Here is a 24,178-nt window from a genome sequence, read left to right as displayed (position 1 = left end):
GCATCTGCCGAAGCATGAGCATGCACTTGGTAGTGCTTCGAAAAGGTATGCAGACTAATCCAAGTGGCAGTCTGACAGACCTGCTGAGCCATAGCCTGGGCCTGAAAGCCTAAGAGGCACCGACAGCTCTGGTCAAGTGTGCCTTGATCCCCGGCGGGAGAGGCACTTGAGTACACTGGTAGGTATCGGAAATGGCCAACCTAATCCAACGAGCCAGGGTCGGCTTAGATGCCGAGAGGCCCTTACGCTGACCAGTGGTCAGCACAAAAGAGAGGTGCACCACCTAAGAACAGCGGTGCGAGACACATAGATCCGGAGCGCCCGCACCAGATCCAGAGCATGCAACGCCTTTTCAAAGCGATGAACAGGAGCCGGACAAAAGGAAGGCAGGGAAAATGCCCCGGTTAAGGTGGAAGCAGCAACCACCTTAGAGAGAAAGTCCGGAGTCGGACGGAGAACCACCTTGTCTTGATGAAAAACCAAAAAAGGGGGTGACTCCGAAGAGAGTGCAGCCAAAACAGAGACTCTCTTGAAGGAAATTATGGCCACTAGAAAGACCACTTTCTGTGAAAGACGAAACAAAGAAACCTCCCTAAGAGGCTCAAAGGGGGGTTTCCGGAAGCCGTGAGGACCGGATTAAGGTCCCAGGGCTCCAAAGGCCGCCGGTAAGGCGGAATGATGTGAGATGCGCCCTGCATGAAGGAGCGCACCTGAGCCAGCCGGGCGATATGCCGCTGGCACAACACTGACAGAGCCGAGACCTGTCCCTTAAGGGAATTGAGGGATAGTCCTAGCTGCAGACCGGACTGTAGAAGGGACAGGAGGGTCGGCAAGGCCAAAAGGCCAAAGGATACTTCCGAGCTCGAGTCATAGTGGAGATGACTTCAGGAGGGATACCAGAAGTCGTCAAGAGCCAGGACTCAAAAGCCACGCCGTCAATCTGAGAGCCGCAGGATTCTGGCGGAAAGACGGACCTCGTGAGAGAAGGTCTGGACAGTCCGGGAGATGCCATGGCACCTCTACGGACAGATGGAGCCGGTCAGGGTACCAAGCTTGCCTGGGTCAGTCTGGAGTAATGAGAATGACCCGACGGCCCTCCTTTCTGATCTTGCGCAGGACTCTGGGCAAGAGCTAGAGGGTGAAACACGTAAGACAGACGAAGCTGGGACCAAACTTGAACCAGCGCGTCTGCCGCAAAAACCTGAGGATCGTGGAGCCACGGTTTGACGGCTGAGACAATCTGCCTCACAGTTTTCCACGTCTGGGATGTGGGCTGCAGATATGGTGGACTAGGAGTCCTCCGTCCACTGAAGAATGCGTTGAACCTCCAACATTGCCAGGCGGCTGAGTGTCCCGCCCTGGAGGTTGATGTAGGCAAACGCTGTCGCGTTGTCTGACTGGACTCGAATGTGCCTGTCCGCCAACAGATGGTGAAAGGCTTAGAGAGCTAGAAACACAGCTCTGATTTCCAGCACATTGATCCAGAGGGCTGATTCGGACAGAGTCCAAGTGCCCTGCGCTCCATGGTGGAGATATACTGCTCCCCAGCCGGATAGACTAGCATCCTGGTGAGGATCACCCGGGACGGGGCCAGGAAGGAGCGTCCCTGAGAGAGAGGGGCCGAAGCCACCACTGAAACGAGCCCCTGGTCTGTGGCGAAGCCACCACCCCGTGGAAGGAGGAAGTCCGCTTGTTCCAACAGCGGAAAATATCCAGCCGCAGAGGACGCAGATGGAACTGGGCAAGGGAATCGCTTCCATTGACGCTACCATCTGATCCAGCACCTGTATTAGGTGCCTGATGGAACAACGTCGACCGCCAGCGGAGGGACTGCTGTTTGACTAAGGGCAGCTTCACAAGTGCCGACAGCGTCTCGAATTGCGTCCCTGGGTACGTGAACTTCTGGGTCGAAGTCAGAGTGGACTTGGACAGAATGACAAGCCACCCGAATTGGTTAGAGTGGCGAGAGTGAGCGAGGCACTCCGCTAACAGTCTGCACTGGATGAAGCCCAGACTAGAAGGCCGTCCAGGGCAAAAGGATCACTGCCAACCCCTAGAGGTGCAGGACCGCAATCACAGCTGCCCCGACCTTGAGAATACTCGAGGGGCCGTGGCTAACCCCAAGGGAAGAGCCACGAATTGGACCACTCCGATTGCAAAACGTAGCCAACGCTGGTGTGAAACTGCGATTGGCACATGCAGATAGGCATCTCTGATGTCAATGGATGCTAGGGAATCTCCTTGGGTCATTGATTGATCGCAGAGACTCCATGCGAAAATGCCGCACCTGAACATGCTTGAGAGGCTTGAGATCCAGGTCGGAAGGCACCGCCCTCTTCGGGGACTAGGAATAGATTTAAGCAGAAATCTCAGAACCGTTCCCAGTCGGGAACCGGTACAATTACTCCATTGGCCTGCAAGAATGCCACGGCCTGTGAGAAGGCGGCGGCCTTGGAGCAGGGGGGAGTTGACATAAAAAATCTGTTTGGCGGGCTGGATAGAATTCTATCCTGTAGCCGTGGGAGATAGTATCCCGCACCCACTGATCGGAGACGTGTTAAAACCATAGGTCGCCAAAGTGGGAGAGCCTGCCACTGACCAAGGACATTGCTGGCGTGGCCAGATAGCCAGGAGGAGGCTGACTTAGTGGCAGCATCTCCTGCGGTCTTCTGAGGACGCGGCTTCGTGCGCCATTTGGGTTTACGATCCTTGGCTGAGCTAGTGGACGAGGCCGAGGGCTTAGAGAACGATCAGACGGAGGAACGAAAAGAACGAAACCTCGACTGATTCCTGCCCTGGACAGGTTTCCTGGTTTAGGTTTGTGGCATGGAAGAACTCTTCCCGCCAAGAGCTTCCTTAATAATTTCATCCAGTTGTTCCCGAATAGTCTGGTCCCAACAAAAGGGAGCCCAGCAAGGAACTTCTTTAGAAGCATCTGCCTTCCACTTCCGAAGCCACAGGAGCCTGCGGATAGCGAGGAAATTAGCCGAGGCCACCGCAGTGCGGTGAGAGTCTCCAGCATGGCAGACATGGCATAGGATGAAAAGACTGAAGTCTGGAAGTTAAGGCAACCATTTCGGGCATAGAGTCCCTGTGAGGGAATGCATCTCCTCTAGAGAAGCAGAGATGGCTTTGAAAGCCCGCACTGCTGCAAAAGCTGAGGAGAACGAGGCCCCTGCCGCCTCCATACAGATTTGGCCAGAAGGACAACCTGGCGGACAGCAAAACCTTAAGTGAGGAGCCATCAGCCACTGATACAACGGTCTGGGCTGAGAGTCTAAACACCGGAGGGACCACCTTTGGTGAATGAGCCCACTCCTTGACCACCACTGGTGGAAAGGGAAAACTGTCATCAGAACCACGCTTTGGGAAGCGTTTGTCAGAGCAGACCCTGGGCTTGGTCACAGTGGCCTGAAAACTGGAGTGGTTAAGGAACACACTCCTTGTTCTCTTAGGCAAGGTAAACTGGTGCCTTTTTGCCAGAGAGGGTTGCTCCTCTGATACTGGCGGATTGAGGTCCAGTACAGAATTAACGTACAGTGGGATCCTTAGAGAGGTGCCGTCAGCCACTGATACAACTATCCGGGCTGAAAGTCTAGGCACCGGAGGGACCACCCTTGGTGAATGAGCTCACTCCTTGACCACCTCTGGTGGAAGGGGGAAACAGTCATAAGAACCACGCTTTGGGAGCGTCTGTCAGGACAGGCTCTGGGCTTGGTCACAGTGGGCTGAAAACTGGAGTGGTTAAGGAACACACTCCTTGTTCTCTTTAAGGTATACTGATGCCTTTCTGCCAGAGGGGGATGCTCCCCTGATACAGGCGGATTGAGGTCCAGTACAAATATAATGGACGCAATCAAATCATTAGCATCTGCATCACCTTCGGACAGATCAATGGTACATGAAGTAGTGTCCGAGCCCCTAGTAAAGACATCCTCCTCGTCCAGTGAGTCAGCTCGTGAATCAGAGCTGCGGGACGGGGAAGGACAGGGGACCCTGCGTCTCCATTTTAGGAGGACGGGGTCTGAGACCAGATGAAGAGTCCTCTGTGAGCTTTGCTGAGCGAGCCGTAGCAGCAGAAGCGCCCTGAGAAGGGGGCTAATGCATGCTCAGCACCACCGGAGCCGGAGCAGCTGGAGGGACCACTGATGATCCTCCAGGCTGAGGGACCACTGTGTTTATGTGCTCGGTACAGGCCGTACGAGTCCACATGCAGTGCAAATTAAGAACAGCCTTGCAGCCTTGCTCTGATGTGAGACATGCTGCAGAAGTGGGGGCTCTGTCCAGAATGACCCCCAGCAGAGTATATAAACAGAGAATATAAGCAGCTGCACAACCGGAGGTTGTGGCTTGCCAGACCGTTTAACCTACATTTCTGTGCCCTCCAGTCCCCCAGCCCAGGCCCCCATTTGTCACAATGTGGTATCTCTGTGCCTATGCAGACATTGAGAACGCTGAGAAAATGGCGACCGGAGCGAGGAGAGGGGGCGGGGCCTACTCTGAGAGCGAGCAAATGAGGTATACAGGGGAGGGAATCTTTCCTCAGTGAGGAGAGTCCGTTCCCTGTGCTGAACAGCCGCTGGGCGGAGCCGCACTGTCCCTCTGCAAGACTGACATGCAGGGGCAGTGAAACCGAAACTAGGCCTCAGGCGAAGCCGGGGCCTAGATTTAAACATGCGGCCAGCATGCAGGCACCATCGGCGCGGTTCTCCAGTGAAAACTGGAGAACCGGCCGGAAATGTTAACACAATCATATAACACACTCTCCCCAATATATAAAGTACAAGGGACCCCTGGAAAGACCACTTTCTGTGGTAAAAACGTCTCAGTACTTAGCTTGTGAGACGCAGGTGCCAGGTCCCTGGGAGGTGAGCGCTCCGTCCGGCAGGATCCTGAAAGGGCTGCGGATGGAGACCGGTCTCCTGCAAAGCAGTGAGAACCGTGATGGCTCCCACTTCAAGCCAGAGCCCCAAGGGATGGTGAAGGAGCGCGGCATGTGAAGGCTCCAGCCTTGTAAAATCAACCTTAACAGCACCGCCGACACAGTGGGGTGAGAAGGGACATGCCGGGAGTCCAGACTGGACCCGCTTTTCTTCCAAATCTTTGAAATCAAAAATCAGAGAATGCATGTGTGTGTGATCCTCCTGAACACAAAGCATTGAAACTGGCTAGGACTGGCTACCAGGGGGTGTATATGCTAGGAGGGAGGCGCTACACGTTTGAGTGTAGTACTTTGTGTGTCCTCCGGAGGCAGAAGCTATACACCCATGGTCTGGGTCTCCCATAAGGAACGATGAAGAAATACTCACCGCACACACTTCTGGTTCCGTGCATCTACCGCGCTCTCATCCGCTCTTGCAGTCAACACACACACACACACACATTATGCTCACCTTACCTTCCGTTCCATCGCCGGCCTCACGGTTCTTGTAGTTCGCCGGTAGAGGATGTGTATCGGTAACCATCGCGACGAGTTACCCGATACACAGCCTGTACCGGCGAACTGCAAGTACCAGGAGGTAAGGTGAGCATAGTGTGCGTATGTACGTGTCTGTGTACGTGTGTGGAATGGCACAATAGGGGACCAGGATGGGACATTTAACAAGTTGTGGAACGAATTGTCTGCATTGCAATGATTTCCTATGGTAAATCTTGCTTTGCTGAACGAGTAACTTGGTTAACAAGCACAGTCCCAGAACGGATTGTTCTCGTTAACCAAGGTTCCACTGTATATTTTTACTGAAACACTGGGGGCTGCCATCTTGGAGTAAGGACAGTTACCTCAAATATGGCAGCTCTCTGTGTATTGGGTCTCATAGTCGCGCTCCGAACCTATATTTAACACTGAGAGCTCCCTGCTGTGAGCTGGACACGCCTCCTGGGCTGTCCAGATCACAGCTCTGGGAGGAGACTGCTGCCATCTTTGTGGAGCCCACAGCATATGCTGCACTTTCCCCCTGTTACCCGCTCAGGATGGGGTGAGTTCCAGTGCTGGGTAGCGGTGATTGCACCCTAACTGATCCTAGTGTGCTGCCACACCTCAGGCCTTCGCTCCTCACTGCTCTGTGCTTTCATTGCTGACGGGAGGAACAGACATCAGATCACCCCTCCTCGCACCATGTCACCTCTGATCTCTGCCAGCAGCTACTCTTGTTAGCCTGGTGTCTCGGCAGTTCCTCCTCTCAGAGCACAGTATATGGGGGCAGAGTATGCAGTAGAACACAGAAATATTGGGGCTCAGTATACGAGGGCACATGAATATATGGGCATAGTATACAGTGGAGCTGTCCTTAGTGACACTTTAGACATATTAGGATCACTTTGCGGTCACCAACAAAATAGCTCCGAACTCTGATCCTAAACTTCATTCTCTTATCTTTTGGAACCCCCCAGATTAAGAGAGTAGCTGTGACATCACACACAGGAGAGCAGATTTACTGCAGCTGTAATGTGAGCTAGCAGTACACTTTGTTTAAAAAAAAATAAATAAATAAAAAGATTAACATTAATATTTTACATTTTTTCAGTTATGGAATTTTTATTTTTTTTTACACCTTCCCTTTAATAAGCTTAGGAAAGACACCTCTGCTTTCTCCTGTAAGAATAAAGGGTCACATACTTAAACTCTACCTGCCCCATTCTTGTCACCTCCTCACATTTGTCGGCAGAGTCAAATACCCCCATATATTTTACTTGTTGCCCTCTACCTGTTCAGCCTGCACTTAAAAGGACCACTTTAGGCCTCGTGCACACGTTGAGTATTTGGTCAGTATTTTACATTATTATTTATTTGTAAGCTAAACCAAAAGTGGATCAATCCGAGGAAGAGTATAATAGAAACACGGGCACCACTTTTGCATTTTTCACCCACTCCTGGTTTTAGCTTACAAATACTGGTGTAAAATACTGACCAACATTGTGCTATGTGAACATGGCCTTAGGCCAATTTCATATTGTGGCAGCAGAAATCGGGCCCCTTGTCGCTGTAATATGGACTGTGAAATTTACTGTCTGTGGCTTTACCATAGAGAACATGGGAACACTCTGCAGAACACGCGCTTCTGTGTATGTGAGGGATGATGGCGGCAAAAGCATCAATCACCTGACATCCATCTATTGTGTATAGGGCAGTTTGGATGAAACAATCTTAACTTGTCAAACTGAATTAACCAATGGATAAATCTGGGTCATTTTTTTTAGGATATGTGCCCAAGATCCGGACATGCTGCCTCCTTGTTGCAACATGTTCTATCCTGCGGGACCGCAAGTGCTCTTCACAGGTGACCGCAGCTGCCTGTGCCCAAGATCAGGGTTCGGGCCGCTGCGGTGTTTTTCTCTTTTGTCCCTGTGGAGAATACTCGCGTCTTGGCAGCAATAAATTGACATGTGGCAGCTCGGCGATCCACGCCACAGGTCAGTTGATGCTGCTGGAAAAAAAAAGCAGGCACAGTGTACATGGGATTTCTAGAAATCCCATCCACTGTGCTTTTACTGTACAATGCAATGTTTTGGTCACAGTGAAAACATGCTGCATCCAAAACGCTGTGAACCCTGATTGTGGGCACGCACCTTAACCCTTTCACGACATCCGCCATACACGTACAGCACAAATCGGAAGTGAGCGTATGGGGCAGGCTCACAGTGTGAACCTGCCCTATACTCAGGAGGTAAAGGCCCCCTTCACATGTCCATATTTCCAGTACATGTGTGTCCGTTTTCACAAGTACGAGAGACACGTTTACACACATACTCACTCATTCAACTCTGTTGATTTTCACACCTTAATGTTTTTAGACGGACCATGTTAATCACATGGAGGCATGGCCATTTTTTAGCATCAGCACAGAGATCCGTGAAAAACACGTACGGCACACGGATGACATTTGTGTGCCGTCCGTGTAGCACCAGCCAACATTAAATGCATTCAAGAAAGATTTTTTTCCAATTTATTTGGTTAATAGCTGTAAGTTTTCTCTCTGGCCATCTTTGCACATCTTTAACACATAAGAAAAAAAAACATGCATTTCAGGGTTATGCATTTTTTTTTTCCCGGTACATGTCACATGGACATTTAAAATGAAATGTGACACGTGTACGGTTCTTAAACGGACATGTGAATGGGGCCTTACAGCCTAGATCTGCCTCTAACAAATAGTCCAGTAAATGACACTGCCTGAATCAGGCTCTCTGCCCCTATATCATGACCATTCAGTGTATACAGCACCTATAGAACTGCAGTCATAAACCGTCATCATGACTGTAGCATCAGTTTACACATAGGATTTATTTTAGTCTATATCTATGCAATCACAGGAGCTGTGTGTGTGTGTGTGTGTATAATATATATATATATATATATATATATATATATATATATATATATATATATATATATATATATATATATATAAAAATGTTCAAGAGGAAAATAAATTGCCAAAAATGATTGCATAAGTGTACATACACTTTAAAACCAGGCAAGTATTAATATGCGGTAATGGTGAGCTCCCCTGGTTATACTCCCAGCCACACTGCTATTTTCTTATACACTGGACAGGCAGAGAAACAATAATTAGACTATTACATAAATACAATACTATTTCATTAAATCCACCCCAGGGAAAAGATTTTATAGTCATTACTGATCAAGTCCATTAGAAAATAGTGACAGAAGCCGTTACAGCCCCACGTGCTATGAATTCAGATCCAACACTAGTTCTGGATTAGTGGCAGTCATGAAAATCCAGATCCGTCGTGATAAATCTGGACCGATTCGCCTGTCTCTCCCCACTGCTGGTTCATCACCTCGTGTGTTGCTGGCATCATCTGGGTCATCGCCCTCTTCTGTGTCACCTGCCTTACGTGGCACCCGCAGATCAGAGAGGAGAGTGAGTTTCTCCCGTTCAGTATTGCATGAATCATAAGCCTGGAGAGGGTCAGAAAGATAATGTGAAAGATAGATCTCAGAAATCTCTACTTAAAGGGAATATGTCACCAGGTTTTTGCTCCCCCTTCCCCATCTGAGAGCAGCATAATGCAGAGACAGAGACCCTGATTCCAGCTCTTTGCTGTTATTTTGATAAAATCAATGTTTTGTCTGCTGCAGATCTAGCAGTTATACAGAGCTCATGAATATTCTGGACTACCTGCAGCACGCCAAGTAGTCCTGTAATGATAATCCCCTGCTGGTTAAACAGTAATTTTAAAAAAAACGACACTAAGCAGCCCAGTAAGTGACACATCACTGGAATCAGGATCTCTGCCCCTACATTATGCTACTCTCAGATTAGGTGGAAAAAACCTGATGACAGATTCCCTTTAATTAAGAGTTGAAGTACACATTGTAGAGAACCACTGTGCATTCTGCCACTAACCTGCATGAGAAGCTGCGGTGAGGGATAAGCCTCGGTTATGGCTGCAGCCATTGCCGGACTAACTCTGTTCAACTGCTGAATTTGCCTCCTCCAAACCAGAGGTAAACCTGTGAGCGATCCTCGAGGACCCCACCCGCGCCAGCTCCCCACTGAGGTGCAGAACGAGTACGACTGAGCTTCCCAGTGTTTCCTGCAAACAAAAATCTGATATATAATAAAATATATATATAAAATTTTCTTTTATATAGTAAAAGAAAATAATTTTTTATATATTAAAAAAAATATATATTTTTTTAATATGTAAAAAAATTATTTTTTTTTACTATATAAAAGAAGAAGGGAATTTTGTTTACTTACCTAAAATTCCTTTTCTTCTAGCTCTAATTGGGAGACCCAGACAATTGGGTGTATAGCTACTGCCTCCGGAGGCCACACAAAGTATTACACTTAAAAGTGTAAGGCCCCTCCCCTTCTGCCTATACACCCCCCGTGGGATCACGGGCTCCTCAGTTTTAGTGCAAAAGCAAGAAGGAGGAAAGCCAATAAACTGGTTTAAGCAAATTCAATCCGAAGGAATATCGGAGAACTGAAACCATTCAACATGAACAACATGTGTATACAAAAAAACAGGGGCGGGTGCTGGGTCTCCCAATTAGAGCTAGAAGAAAAGGAATTTACGGTAAGTAAACAAAATTCCCTTCTTCTTTGTCGCTCTATTGGGAGACCCAGACAATTGGGATATCCAAAAGCAATCCCTGGGTGGGTAAAATAATACCTCGTAATAGAGCCGTAAAACGGCCCCTTTCTACAGGTGGGCAACCGCCGCCTGAAGGACTCGTCTGCCTATGCTGGCATCCGCCGAAGCATAGGTATGCACCTGACAGTGTTTCGTGAAAGTGTGGAGGCTGGACCAGGTAGCCGCCTGACACACCTGCTGAGCCATAGCCTGGTGCCTCAAGCCCAGGACGCATCCACCGCTCTGGTAGAATGGACCTTCAGCCCTGAGGGAACCGTAAGCCCAGCAGCACGATAAGCTAGAGAATTGGTTCCTTGAACCACCGAGCCAGTCTTGATTTGGAAGCCTGCAACCCTTTACGCTGGCTAGCGACAAGGACAAGAGTGCTTCCGAGCGGCGCAGGGACGCCGTACGATCGATGAAGAGTCTGAGTGCTCTCACCAGATCTAATCAAGTGCAAATCCTTTTCACATTGGTGAACTGGATGAAGACAAACAGAGGGTACGGATACCCTGATTGAGATGAAAGGGGGGATTCCACCCTAGGGAGAAATTCCGGAACCGGACGCAGAACCCCTTGACCTGGTGAGACACCGGGAAGGGGACTTTGCACGACAATGCTGCCCCGACAGACACTCTCCGAAGTGAAGTGACTGTCCCTAGGAAAACCACTTTCTGCGAAAGGCGTGAGAGAGAAAAATCCCTCATAGGCTCGAATGGTGGTTTCTGCAGAACCATCAGCACCCTGTTCAAATCACAGGGTTCTAACAGTCGTTTGTAAGGAAGGACTAAGCGGCAAACCCCCTGCAGGAACGTGCGTACCTGAGGTAGTCTTGCTAGGCGCTTCTGAAAAAAATACAGAGAGCGCTGAGATTTGTCCCTTAAGGGAACTGAGCGACAAACCTTTTTCCAACCGAATTGCAGGAAGGAAAGAAAGTAGGCAAGGCAATTGGCCAGGGAGAAACTCCCTGAGCAGAGGACCCAGATAAGAATATCTTCCACGTTCTGTGGTAGATCTTGGCAGATGTGTGTTTTCTGGCCTGTCTCATAGTGGTAATGACCCCTTGAGATAACCCTGCAGATGCTAGGATCCAGGACTCAATGGCCACACAGTCTGGTTGAGGGTCGCAGAATTCAGAAGGAAAAAACGACCCTTGAGACAGCAAGTCTGGTCGGTCTGATAGTTCCCCCGGTTGGCCTACCGTGAGATGCCACAGATCCGGGTACCACGACCTCGTTGGCCATTTTGGAGCGACGAGGATGGCGCGGCGGCAGTAGGACCTGATCTTGCGTAACACTCTGGGCAACAGTGCCAGAGGAGGGAACGCATAAGGGAGTTGAAACTGAGACCAATCCTGAACGAAGGCGTCTGCCGCCAGAGCTCTGTGATCGTGAGACCGCGCCATGAATGCCGGGACCTTGTTGTTGTGCTGAGACGCCATTAGGTCGACGTCCGGCATCCCCCAGCGGCAACAGATCTCCTGAAACACGTCCGGGTGAAGGGACCATTCCCCTGCATCCATGCCCTGGCGACTGAGAAAGTCTGCTTCCCAGTTTTCTACGCTCGGGATGTGAACTGCGGATATGGTGGGTGCTGTGGCTTCCACCCACAGCAGAATCCGGCGGACTTCCTGGAAGGCTTGCCGACTGCGTGTCCCACCTTGGTGGTTGATGTAAGCCACCGCTGTGGAGTTGTCCGACTGAATTCGGATCTGCCTGCCTTCCAGCCACTGCTGGAACGCTTTTAGGGCAAGATACACTGCCCTGATCTCCAGAACATTGATCTGAAGTGAGGACTCTTGCTGAGTCCACGTACCCTGAGCCCTGTGGTGGAGAAAGATCGCTCCCCACCCTGACAGACTCGCGTCCGTCGTGACCACCACCCAGGACGGGGTTAGGCAAGATTTCCCTTTCGATAATGAGGTGGGAAGAAGCCACCACCGAAGGGAAGCTTTGGTTGCTTGAGAGAGGGAGACGTTCCTGTCTAGGGACGTCGGCATCCTGTCCCACTTGCGTAGGATGTCCCATTGAAGAGGACGCAGGTGAAACTGCGCGAAAGGGACTGCTTCCATTGCTGCCACCATCTTCCCCAGGAAGTGCATGAGGCGCCTCAAGGGGTGTGACCGACCTTGAAGGAGTGATTGTACCCCTGTCTGTAGTGAACGCTGTTTGTCCAGCAGAAGCTTCACTATCGCTGGAAGAGTAAGAAAACTCCATGCCAAGATATGTCAGCGATTGGACCGGTGTCAGATTTGACTTTGGAAAATTGATGATCCACCTGAAACTCTGTAGAATCTCCAGAGTAACGTTGAGGCTGTGTTGGCATGCCTCTTGAGAGGGTGCCTTGACCAGCAGATCGTCTAAGTAGGGTATCACTGAGTGACCCTGAGAGTGGAGGACCGCAACTACTGTAGCCATGACCTTGGTGAAAACCCTTGGGGCTGTCGCCAGGCCGAACGGCAGTGCCGCGAACTGAAGGTGTTCGTCTCCTATGGCGAAGCGCAAGAAGCGCTGATGCTCAGGAGCAATTGGTACGTGGAGATAAGCATCCTGATATCGATCGATGCTAAAAAATCTCCTTGGGACATTGAGGCGATGACGGAGCGGAGGGATTCCATCCGGAACCGCCTGGTCCTTACGTGTTTGTTGAGCAGTTTTAGGTCCAAAACAGGACAGAAGGACCTGTCCATCTTTGGAACCACAAACAGGTTGGAGTAGAAACCGTGACCCTGTTGCTGAAGAGGAACCGGGACCACCACTCCTTCTGCCTTCAGAATGCCCACCGCCTGCAGCAGAGCCCTGGCTCGCTCGGGAGGCGGGGATGTTGTGAAGAATCAAGTCGGAGGACGAGAGCTGAACTCTATCCTGTAACCATGAGACAAAATGTCTCTCACCCAACGGTCTTTTACTTGTGGCAGCCAGGTGTCGCAAAAGCGGGAGAGCCTGCCACCGACCGAGGATGCGGTGTGAGGAGGCCGTAAGTCATGAGGAAGCCGCCTTGGTAGCGGCGCCTCCGGCGGTCTTTTTAGGGCGTGATTTAGACCGCTACGCGTCGGAGTTCTTCTGATCCTTCTGAGGCCTTTTGGACGAGGAGAATTGGACCTGCCTGCGCCCCGCAAGGACCGAACCTCGACTGTCCCCTCCTCTGTTGGGGTATGATCGGTGTAGCCTGAGGAAAGGATGTATCCTTTGCCTTGGATTGTTTGATGATTTCATCCAGTCGCTCACCAAACAAGCAGTCGCCAGAGAATGGCAAACTGGTTAGGCACTTTTTTGGAAGCAGAATCTGCCTTCCATTCCCACAACCAGAAGGCTCTGCGTATTACCACTGAATTGTCGGACGCAACCGCCTTCCGGCTCGCCGAGTCCAGGACAGCATTAATGGCGTATGCCATAAACGCTGACGTTTGAGACGTTAAAGACGCAGCCTGCGACGCAGACATACGTGTGACTGCCTCAATTTGCGCTTGAGCCGCTGAGACCGCTTGGAGCGCCCAGACGGCTGCGAAAGCTGGAGCAAAGACACGGCAATAGCTTCATAGATGGATTTCAACCAGAGCTCCATCTGTCTGTCAGTGGCATCTTTGAGTGAAGCCATATCTTCCACTGCAACTAAGGATTTAGCCGCTGGAGATAGGAGGTCCACATTGGAACACTGAACCCAGCCCTTGACAAGGTCAAAAGGGAAGAGATAACGTGTATCCTTAAGGCGTTTTGAAAAAACGATATCTGGACAAGCCTGGTGGTTCTGGACTGCCTCCCTGAAGTCAGAGTGATCCAGAAAGCGTACTCCATGTACGCTTGGGGAACCTGAAACGGAACTTCTCCTGCTGAGAAGCTGACTCCTCAGGCGTAGGAGCTGAGGGAGAAATAACCAACATATGATTGATGGACGCCGTAAGATCGTTCACTACAGTGTCACAATCAGGTGTATCCAGGTAGAGAACGTTCTCAGGATCAGAATCCTGATCAGATACCTCCGCCTTATCATAGAGAGAGTCCCCATGCTGAGACCCTGAATGATGCGGTGACGTCGAGGGATGCTCCCAGCGAGGTCGCTTAGGGGGTCTGGGACTGCGGTCCGAGTCAGACCCCTCACCCTGGGATCCCTGAGACACTCCAGGAGCACCTTGTTGTACCAACTGGGGGGGGGGGGGGACCAGGGGCAATGAATCAACAGAGCCCATGGTCTGAGGGACCGGTCTGGACTGCAAGGCTTCTAGTATGTTAGCCATAGTCTCAGAAAGTCTGAAGTAAATACTGCAAACTCCGTCCCCATCACCTGGACCATTAGCAGAGACTCCGGCTGAGTAAGTTCCACAAGGGCCGTGCATTGCATACAATTGGGGTCCGTGGAACCTGCCGGCAGTATAGCCGTACATGCTGTACAGGCTGCATAGAAAAACCTGTGCTTTTGCACCCTTGTTTTTCACAGACGATATGCTGTTATCTCCCCCGACCATCAAGGAGGGTATATAGCCAAAATACAAAAGTGCGACCGAACAGTGCAATGTATAGCGTACAAGCATATATCTATATGTGCATTTCGGCACTAGTGGGGTCAGCACCACAGGTGCTGCTTACCGCCCGGTCACAGCGGGTGTGTGACCACCAGAATCCCTGCCAGGGTCTTCTCAAACTTGTCTCTTTTCTCAGTCACAGAAAAAACTGACAAGAATGGCTGCCGGCGTCCTGTGTAGAGGAGGAGGCCGTGGGCGTGCCCCAGAAAGTGCGGGAATCCGGTTTCACACTGTGTACAGTGAGAGGGGTGGAGTATGCAAAGCATGCTCCATCTCTCAGCGCTGCCGTGCTGTGCAGCGTCACGCCCTTACCCTGACTGGCAGGCCAGTGGGCGGTAACGAAGTGAGAGTAGGCCGCAAAAGCCGGGGACTAGAGTGATAAGCGCGGCCCGGCATATAAGCCCTGGTCGGCGCGGAAGTCCCCGGCGCACCACAAGTCCCAGCCACGCCTGAGATAAAAATGGCAGCGGCGGTTAGCGCGGCAGTCCCTCAATACTCTAACACACCCAGCACGCTGTAGTGTGCGATGGCACTAGTGTGGGCAGCGCCGCCATCCCTGGCGCACTAACACACCCAGCAGTGCTGCCGTGTGTCTGTGCGCGGTCCCCTTCATGGGGACACAGAGTACCTCAACGTAGCAGGGCCATGTCCCTGAGGATACTCAGCTCCATGTCCAGCAGATTCCCAGGGGCTGTGGATGGAGCACGGCCTCAGTGCCTGGAGACCGATAAGATCCCACTTCACCCAGAGCCCTAAGGGGATGGGGAAGGAAAGCAGCATGTGGGCTCCAGCCTCCGTACCCGCAATGGGTACCTCAACCTTAACAAACACCGCCGACAAAAGTGGGGTGAGAAAGGAGCATGCTGGGGGCCCTAGTATGGGCCCTCTTTTCTTCCATCCGACATAGTCAGCAGCTGCTGCTGACTAAACAGTGGAGCTATGCGTGGATGTCTGACCTCCTTCGCACAAAGCATGAAAACTGAGGAGCCCGTGATCCCACGGGGGGTGTATAGGCAGAAGGGGAGGGGTCTTACACTTAATACTTTGTGTGGCCTCCGGAGGCAGTAGCTATACACCCAATTGTCTGGGTCTCCCAATAGAGCGACAAAGAAAATTTATATATATATATATATATATAATATATATAATATATATCATTTTCTTTTATATAGTGAAAGAAAATATATAAAAAATTATTTTCTTTTACTATATAAAAGAAAATGATATATAATATATATATATATATATATATATATATATTATATATCATTTTCTTTTATATAGTAAAAGAAAATAATTTTTTATATATTTTCTTTCACTATATAAAAGAAAATGATATATATTATATATATATATATATATATATATATATATATATATATATATATATATATATATATATATATATATATATATATATCTCTATATCTATCATTTTCTTTTATATAGTAAAAGAAAATAATTTATATATTAAAAAAAATATATATTTTTTTTTTAATATGTAAAAAAATTATTTTTTTTTACTATATAAAAGAAAATTATATATATTATATATATATCATTTTCTTTTATATAGTAAAAGAAAATAATTTTTTATATATTAAAAAATATATATATATATATATATATATATAATTTTCTTTTATATAGTAAAAAAAAATAATTTTTTTACATATTAAAAAAAAATATATATTTTTTTTAATATATAAAAAATTATTTTCTTTTACTATATAAAAGAAAATGATATATATTATATATATATATATATATATATATATATATATATATATATATATATATATATATATATATATATCATTTTCTTTTATATAGTAAAAGAAAATAATTTTTTATATATTTTCTTTTACTATATAAAAGAAAATGATATATATTATATATATATATATTATATCATTTTCTTTTATATAGTAAAAGAAAATAATTTTTTATATATTAAAAAAAAATATATATATTTTTAATATATAAAAAATTATTTTCTTTTACTATATAAAAGAAAATGATATATATTATATATATATATATATATATATATTATATATCATTTTCTTTTATATAGTAAAAGAAAAATTTTTATATATTAAAAAAAAAATTATATATATATATATTTTTTTTTTAATATATAAAAAATTATTTTCTTTTACTATATAAAAGAAAATGATATATAATATATACATATATATATAATTTTCTTTTATATAGTAAAAGAAAATAATTTTTTATATATTAAAAAATATATATATATATATATATATATATATATATATATATATATATATATATATATATATATATATATATATATATATAATATATATATATATGAAGGGAATTTTGTTTACTTACCGTAAATTCCTTTTCTTCTAGCTCTAATTGGGAGACCCAGACAATTGGGTGTATAGGCTATGCCTCCGGAGGCCGCACAAAGTATTACACTCAAAAGTGTTAAGCCCCTCCCCTTCTGCCTATACACCCCCGTGCTCCCACGGGCTCCTCAGTTTTGGTGCAAAAGCAAGAAGGAGGAAAAAGAATTATAAACTGGTTTAAAGTAACTTCAATCCGAAGGAATATCGGAGAACTGAAACCATTCAACATGAACAACATGTGTACACAAAAAAACAGGGGCGGGTGCTGGGTCTCCCAATTAGAGCTAGAAGAAAAGGAATTTACGGTAAGTAAACAAAATTCCCTTCTTCTTTGTCGCTCTATTGGGAGACCCAGACAATTGGGACGTCCAAAAGCAGTCCCTGGGTGGGTAAAATAATACCTCGTAAAAGAGCCGTAAAACGGCCTCTTCCTACAGGTGGGCAACCGCCGCCTGAAGGACTCGTCTACCTAGGCTGGCATCCGCCGAAGCATAGGTATGCACCTGATAGTGCTTCGTGAAAGTGTGCAGGCTCGACCAGGTAGCCGCCTGACACACCTGCTGAGCCGTAGCCTGGTGCCTCAAAGCCCAGGACGCGCCCACGGCTCTGGTAGAATGGGCCTTCAGCCCTGAGGGAACCGGAAGCCCAGCCGAACGGTAAGCTTCGATAATTGGCTCCTTGATCCACCGAGCCAGGGTTGATTTGGAAGCCTGTGACCCTTTACGCTGGCCAGCGACAAGGACAAAGAGTGCATCCGAGCGGCGCAGGGGCGCCGTACGAGAAATGTAGAGTCTGAGTGCTCTCACCAGATCTAACAAGTGCAAATCCTTTTCACATTGGTGAACTGGATGAGGACAAAAAGAAGGTAAGGAGATATCCTGATTGAGATGAAAGGGGGATACCACCTTAGGGAGAAATTCCGGAACCGGACGCAGAACCACCTTGTCCTGGTGAAACACCAGGAAAGGGGCTTTGCATGACAGCGCTGCTAGCTCAGACACTCTCCGAAGTGAAGTGACTGCCACTAGGAAAAACACTTTCTGCGAAAGGCGTGCGAGAGAAATATCCCTCATTGGCTCGAATGGTGGTTTCTGAAGAACCATCAGCACCCTGTTCAGATCCCAGGGTTCTAACGGCCGCTTGTAAGGAGGGACGATGTGACAAACCCCCTGCAGGAACGTGCGTACCTGTGGAAGTCTGGCTAGGCGCTTCTGGAAAAACAGAGAGCGCCGAGACTTGTCCCTTAAGGGAGCTGAGCGACAAACCCTTTTCCAGTCCAGATTGAAGGAAGGACAGAAAAGTGGGCAAAGCAAAAGGCCAGGGAGAAATACCCTGAGCAGAGCACCACGACAGGAAAATTTTCCACGTCCTGTGGTAGATCTTGGCGGACGTTGGTTTCCTAGCTTGTCTCATAGTGGCAATGACGTCTTGAGATAACCCTGAAGACGCTAGGATCCAGGACTCAATGGCCACACAGTCAGGTTGAGGGCCGCAGAATTCAGATGGAAAAACGGCCCTTGAGATAGCAAGTCTGGTTGGTCTGGTAGTGCCCACGGTTGGCCGACCGTGAGATGCCACAGATCCGGGTACCACGACCGCCTCGGCCAGTCTGGAGCGACGAGGATGACGCGGCGGCAGTCGGCCCTGATCTTGCGTAACACTCTGGGCAACAGTGCCAGCGGAGGAAACACATAAGGGAGCTGAAACTGCGACCAATCCTGAACTAAGGCGTCTGCCGCCAGAGCTCTGGGATCTTGAGACCGTGCCATGAACGCTGGTACCTTGTTGTTGTGCCGGGACGCCATGAGATCGATGCGTCCTGAGGAGAGGAGGGAGTCGTGGGCGTGACCCAGAAAGAGTGGGAACTGGTGCCTGCACTGTGCACAGTGAGGGGAGTGGAGTATGCAAAGCATGCTCCAGCCCTCAGTGCTGCTCGTTCTATGCAGCGTCCCGCCCTTCCCCTGCCTGTCAGGGCTATAGGCGGGAGGAAAGGAAACTAGGCCGCAAAAAGCCGGGGACTCTAGTAATAAACGCGGCCGCCGTAAAAGCGCGGCCGGCGTGGAAGTCCCCGGCGCACTACAAGTCCCAGCCGCGCCGCAGTATTTCCAAGGCAGCGGCGGTCAATGCGGCAGTCCCTATACATAAACACACTCAGCAACGCTGAGTGTGTAATGGCACATATTAACCCGGTCGGCTCCGCGGTCCCCGGTGCACTAGCACACCCAGCAAAGCTGGAGTGTTGCTGTGCGCGGTCCCCACGGGGACACAGAGTACCTCCAAGTAGCAGGGCCATGTCCCTGAACGGTACCCGGCTCCTATCCAGCAGGCTCCACAGGAGTTGTGGATGAAGCACGGTCTCAGTGCCTGAAGACCGATAGGATCCCACTTCCACCAGAACCCTGAGGGGGATGGGGAAGGAAAACAGCATGTGGGCTCCAGCCTCCGTACCCGCAATGGATACCTCAACCTTAACAACACCGCCGACAAGAGTGGGGTGAGAAGGGAGCATGCTGGGGGCCCTATATGGGCCCACTTTTCTTCCATCCGACATGGTCAGCAGCTGCTGCTGACCAATCTGTGGAGCTGTGCGTGCGTGTCTGACCTCCTTCGCACAAAGCAAAAAACTGAGGAGCCCGTGGGAGCACGGGGGTGTATAGGCAGAAGGGGAGGGGCTTAACACTTTTGAGTGTAATACTTTGTGCGGCCTCCGGAGGCATAGCCTATACACCCAATTGTCTGGGTCTCCCAATAGAGCGACAAAGAAATATATATTTTTAATATATAAAAAATTATTTTCTTTTACTATATAAAAGAAAATGATATATATTATATATATATATATTATATATCATTTTCTTTTATATAGTAAAAGAAAATAATTTTTTATATATTAAAAAAAAAATTTATATATATATATATATATATATATATATATATATATATATATATATATATATATATATATATATATATATATTATATAAATATATATATATTTAAAAAAAAAAGAGCAACGTCACCCAATGAGTACACCATTGTGTTTAACCCCTCAAGGACGCAGCTAATTGTGCAGCCCGGTACAATTAAAAAACAAAAAAAAAAACTCTGGTATTGTCACAATTTTAGTTCCTTAGAAGAAAATTAAGATCTTTGTGAAAAATATTTAGCTTGTGTCACCTGACAAATATTTCTTTTTCTGACTCCAAACACTTCTGTTAGGGAAAGTTGTCAGCTGTACAACACAGCCATCATGTGTGTAGTGAGGCTCACCTTGTGAAACCCTTCCCCACACCCCAACCCGATGTATGATGGGCACAAATACATCATGGACCATGAAGGAGTTAGGCAGGTTTAACCCATTCCCCCCCAGCGATTTTCCGTTTTTCCTCACTTAATTCCAAGAGCCATAACTTTTTTTATTTTTCCATCACGGGACAAGTTGTACTTTTGAATGACCCATTTATTCTGGCCATATTGTACTAGAAAAGGGGGAAAAAAAAAATCCAAGTGTGATAAATTCAAAGAAAGTGCAGTTCAACAATTTATTTAATTTACCATGTTCACTATATGGTAAAAGTGATCTGGCAATATAATTCCACAGGTCAGTAAGCATTCATAGACACCAAACATGTATAGTTTTACTTTTATTTAAATGGTGAAAGAAACATTCCGAAATTTGTTCTCATTTTTCGGGATCTGGGGCTCAGTGATGGCTTATTTTTGGGTCTTGAGCTGACATTTGTAATTATACCATTTTGGTTAGATGCGATGTTTTGATTGCCTGTTATTGCAATGTTGCATTGACCAAAAAGACTTTGGTATTTTGATTATTTTTTCTCATTACGCCCTTTCCCAATCAGCTTAATTTATTTTATATTTTGATCAATGATGAGCGAATTTCGACAACACTCAGATACGCGATACTCGTAACGAGTACTGTCTAATAGTCAAGTATTCATTCCGAATAGTGTGTGCAATGCAAGTCAATGGGGAATAATCGCACTGTAACAAGTAACCCGAATGCCGTACTGTTCGCTACTTGCATGAATAGTGCGGCATTCGGGTTACTCATTACATTGCGAGTATTCCTCGTTGGCTTGCATTGCACTCGCTATTCGGAATGAATACTTGAGTATTAGACAGTACTCGTGACGAGTATCGTGTATCCGAGTGTTTTGAAATTCGTTTATCATTAATGTTAATAAATTTTCTAAAAATGCAGATTTTTCCTTGCAAATTTTGTTGCTGAAAAAAGAAGCAGCATGTCAATTGTTTCTGAGTTTCTAAAATCCACTCTCAATGCTTTATCACTACAGTTGACTACATCACAGTAGATCATCTCACATACCCTGCATACAGCATGGTGTGTGAGGCCCTCCATAGCTGAGTAACTTGGGGTCGTCATGGCGACGACCCAGGGTTACCATGGCAGCGATCGCATCCCAGTGATCACATTATAGGGACCCAAATGCCAGGGACAGGTAAGCGATCCCTCTTCCTGCCTCCTGAATGCCGCGATTCAGGGGGTTAAACTGCCAGAAGCGGAGCGGGCACCGCTACGGGCAGTAAGAGTCGGGTCCTGGCTGTAACATCAGACGGAGACCTGGCAGTGATCGCAGAGCTGCAGCGCCTGAACGCCCGCGATCGCCATGTCTAAAAAAAAAATAAAAAATTTAAAACTCACCGAAACGGGCGCTGACTCACGCTCTTTGTCATGGCACATACGTGCTGCCCGAGCTGCTTCCACGTGTCCAGGTTCAACACCTCCATGTTGTAATACAGCTGCAGAAACACAAGGGCCTGGGCTCCCACATACAGCAACAAAGAAAACAATAAGTAAATGATAAAATCAACCTTCTTTTGTATTGTATACAGCCCCAGTATATGTCATTTCTTAAAATGACCCTATAGGCAATACCATGAAAATTCGGGAACTGCAAGTCCCTCAAGCACTGAAGCCACAGAGCTAAACGGTCACTGACACCATTACTTCCCTTCTGGCATATTCCTACAGAAACCCGCAGGCTCCAAATCTGAACCAAATGGACCTCAGCATGAATCAAAACTATCTTTCTTGCCCATAGCAACCAATCAGGGCCCAGCTTTCATTTGGTAAACTGCTCTGAAAAAAAATGAAAGCTGAGCTGTGATTGGTTACTAATGGAAACATCTATATATATAATTGCCTTATTCTGTCTGTCTGTCTGTCATGCTCCAAAATTGTGTCACCGTGACATGTCCTTACGGTGACACAAAGCTGATTGGCCGCTGGGTTCGCCATGGCCCCGCCCCCCCACACGGATTGGCCTCTCGCCCCGGCTGCGCCCCCACACGGATTGGCCAGCCGCTCGCCCAGGCTCTGCGCCCCCCCACAGATTGGCCTCTCGCCCCGGCACCCTGCAGGCATTGGCAACTCGCCCACGCCACGCCCCGCCCCCCTCACGCAATAGACGTTAGCTCTCGCCCCCCCCCCCCCGCATTGCCCGAACTGACACGGCCACGGAGCCACGAATCCCAGGTGAGTACTGTACTCCCCCCCCCCCCTTTCCCCCCTCACCAACGGGAGCCCACATCAGCGTACGTCGCCGCCGTATGCTGGTGTTGGCTCCCGTGCGAGCGGGGGACGTGTTGCGCTGGTAACCATGCTTGCATAGTTACCAGTAAATCAAGATCCTGCAGCGGCGGGACTTCCACACGCACAAACATAACAGCACACACACACACATACACACACACATCAGATCGCACTCACTCTCACATCGCATCCACATACTCACAGCATCCGGCGATATCGCTTGCTTCTCGGCCTCGATACTGTGCTGTTGTGATCTTCCAGGACCTGACGGAGGATCACATGGCCAGAGGCATGTGGTATGTCCGGATGTTGTGAGTATCAGCGCGTATGTGCGATATCGTCAGTGTCTGTGTGTGTGAGTGGATGCGATCGGGTGTGTGTGAGTGGATGCGATCGGGTGTGTGTGAGTGGATGCGATCGGGTGTGTGTGAGTGGATGCGATCGGGTGTGTGAGTGTCGGCAGAGGAGCACGGCGTGCTGGAGGAGGCTGGGAGCAGAGAGGCTGATCATGGGGAAGGCTGGGAGGAGAGAGGCTGATGATGGGGGAGGCTGGGAGGGGGAGGCTGATGCTGGGGGAGGCTGGGACGAGGGAGGCTGATGCTGGTGGAGGCTGATGCTTGGGGAGGCTGATGCTGGGGGAGGCTGGAAGGAGAGAGGCTAATGCTGGTGGAGGCTGATGCTTCGGGAGGCTGATGCTGGGGGAGACTGGGAGGGGAAGGCTGATGCTGAGGGAGGCTGGGAGGAAGGAGGCTGGGAGGAGAGAGGCTGATCCTGGGGAAGGCTGGGAACGGGAGGCTGATGCTGATGGAGGCTGGAAGGAGTGAGGCTGATGCTGGGGGAGGCTGGAAGGAAAGAGGCTGATGCTGGTGGAGGCTGATGCTTGGGGAGGCTGATGCTGGGGGAGACTGGGAGCGGAAGGCTGATGCTGAGGGAGGCTGGGAGGGGGAGGCTGGGAGGAAGGAGGCTGGGAGGAAGGAGGCTGGGAGGAGAGAGGCTGAACCTGGGGAAGGCTGGGAAGGGGAGGCTGATGCTGGGGGAGGCTGGAAGGAGAGAGGCTGATGCTGGTGGAGGCTGATGCTTGGGGAGGCTGATGCTGGGGGAGACTGGGAGCGGAAGGCTGATGCTGAGGGAGGCTGGGAGGAAGGAGGCTGGGAGGAGAGAGGCTGATCCTCGGGAAGGCTGGGAAGGGGAGGCTGATGCTGAGGGAAGCTGGAAGGAGAGAGGCTGATGCTGGGGGAGGCTGGAAGGAGAGAGGCTGAGGCTGGGAGGAGAGAGGCTGATGCTGGGGAAGGCTGATGCTGAGGGAGGCTGGGAGAGGAAAGCTGATGCTGGGGAAGGCTGGGAGGACGGAGGCTGGGAGGAGAGAGGCTGATCCTGGGGAAGGCTGGGAGAGGGAGGCTGATGCTGGAGGAGGCTGGAAGGAAAGAGGCTGATGCTGGCGGAGGCTGATGCTGGGGGAGGCTGGAAGGAGAGAGTCTGATGCTGGTGGAGGCTGATGCTTGGGGAGGCTGGGAGAGGGAGGCTGATGCTGAGGGAGGCTGGGAGGAGGGAGGCTGGGAGAGGTAGGCTGAGAGAAGAGAAGCTGATGCT

The 24,178-nt window shown here is 48.7% G+C and overlaps 1 protein-coding gene across 2 annotated transcripts in view; it reads right to left on the bottom strand.

Moving 5' to 3' along the window:
* Positions 1-6,537: 6,537 nt before the first annotated feature.
* EME2 (essential meiotic structure-specific endonuclease subunit 2) overlaps positions 6,538-24,178 on the bottom strand; it is a 49,155-nt gene continuing 31,514 nt past the window's right edge. For both annotated transcript variants that reach the window (XM_075318270.1, XM_075318271.1), the window contains exons 7-9: positions 21,698-21,813; positions 9,375-9,564; positions 6,538-8,926 (exon numbers count right to left, since the gene is read on the bottom strand). In XM_075318270.1, the coding sequence (XP_075174385.1) occupies positions 8,693-8,926; positions 9,375-9,564; positions 21,698-21,813 (540 nt within the window). In that variant the 3' untranslated portion in view covers positions 6,538-8,692. The remainder of the gene's footprint in view (positions 8,927-9,374; positions 9,565-21,697; positions 21,814-24,178) is intronic.

The sequence above is a fragment of the Anomaloglossus baeobatrachus genome, chromosome 7 (assembly GCF_048569485.1).
Source record: "Anomaloglossus baeobatrachus isolate aAnoBae1 chromosome 7, aAnoBae1.hap1, whole genome shotgun sequence".
Classification (NCBI taxonomy): Eukaryota; Metazoa; Chordata; class Amphibia; order Anura; family Aromobatidae; genus Anomaloglossus; species Anomaloglossus baeobatrachus.
The sequence above is the reverse complement of the archived record's forward strand: the minus strand, read 5'-3'. Positions and strand labels throughout refer to the sequence as shown.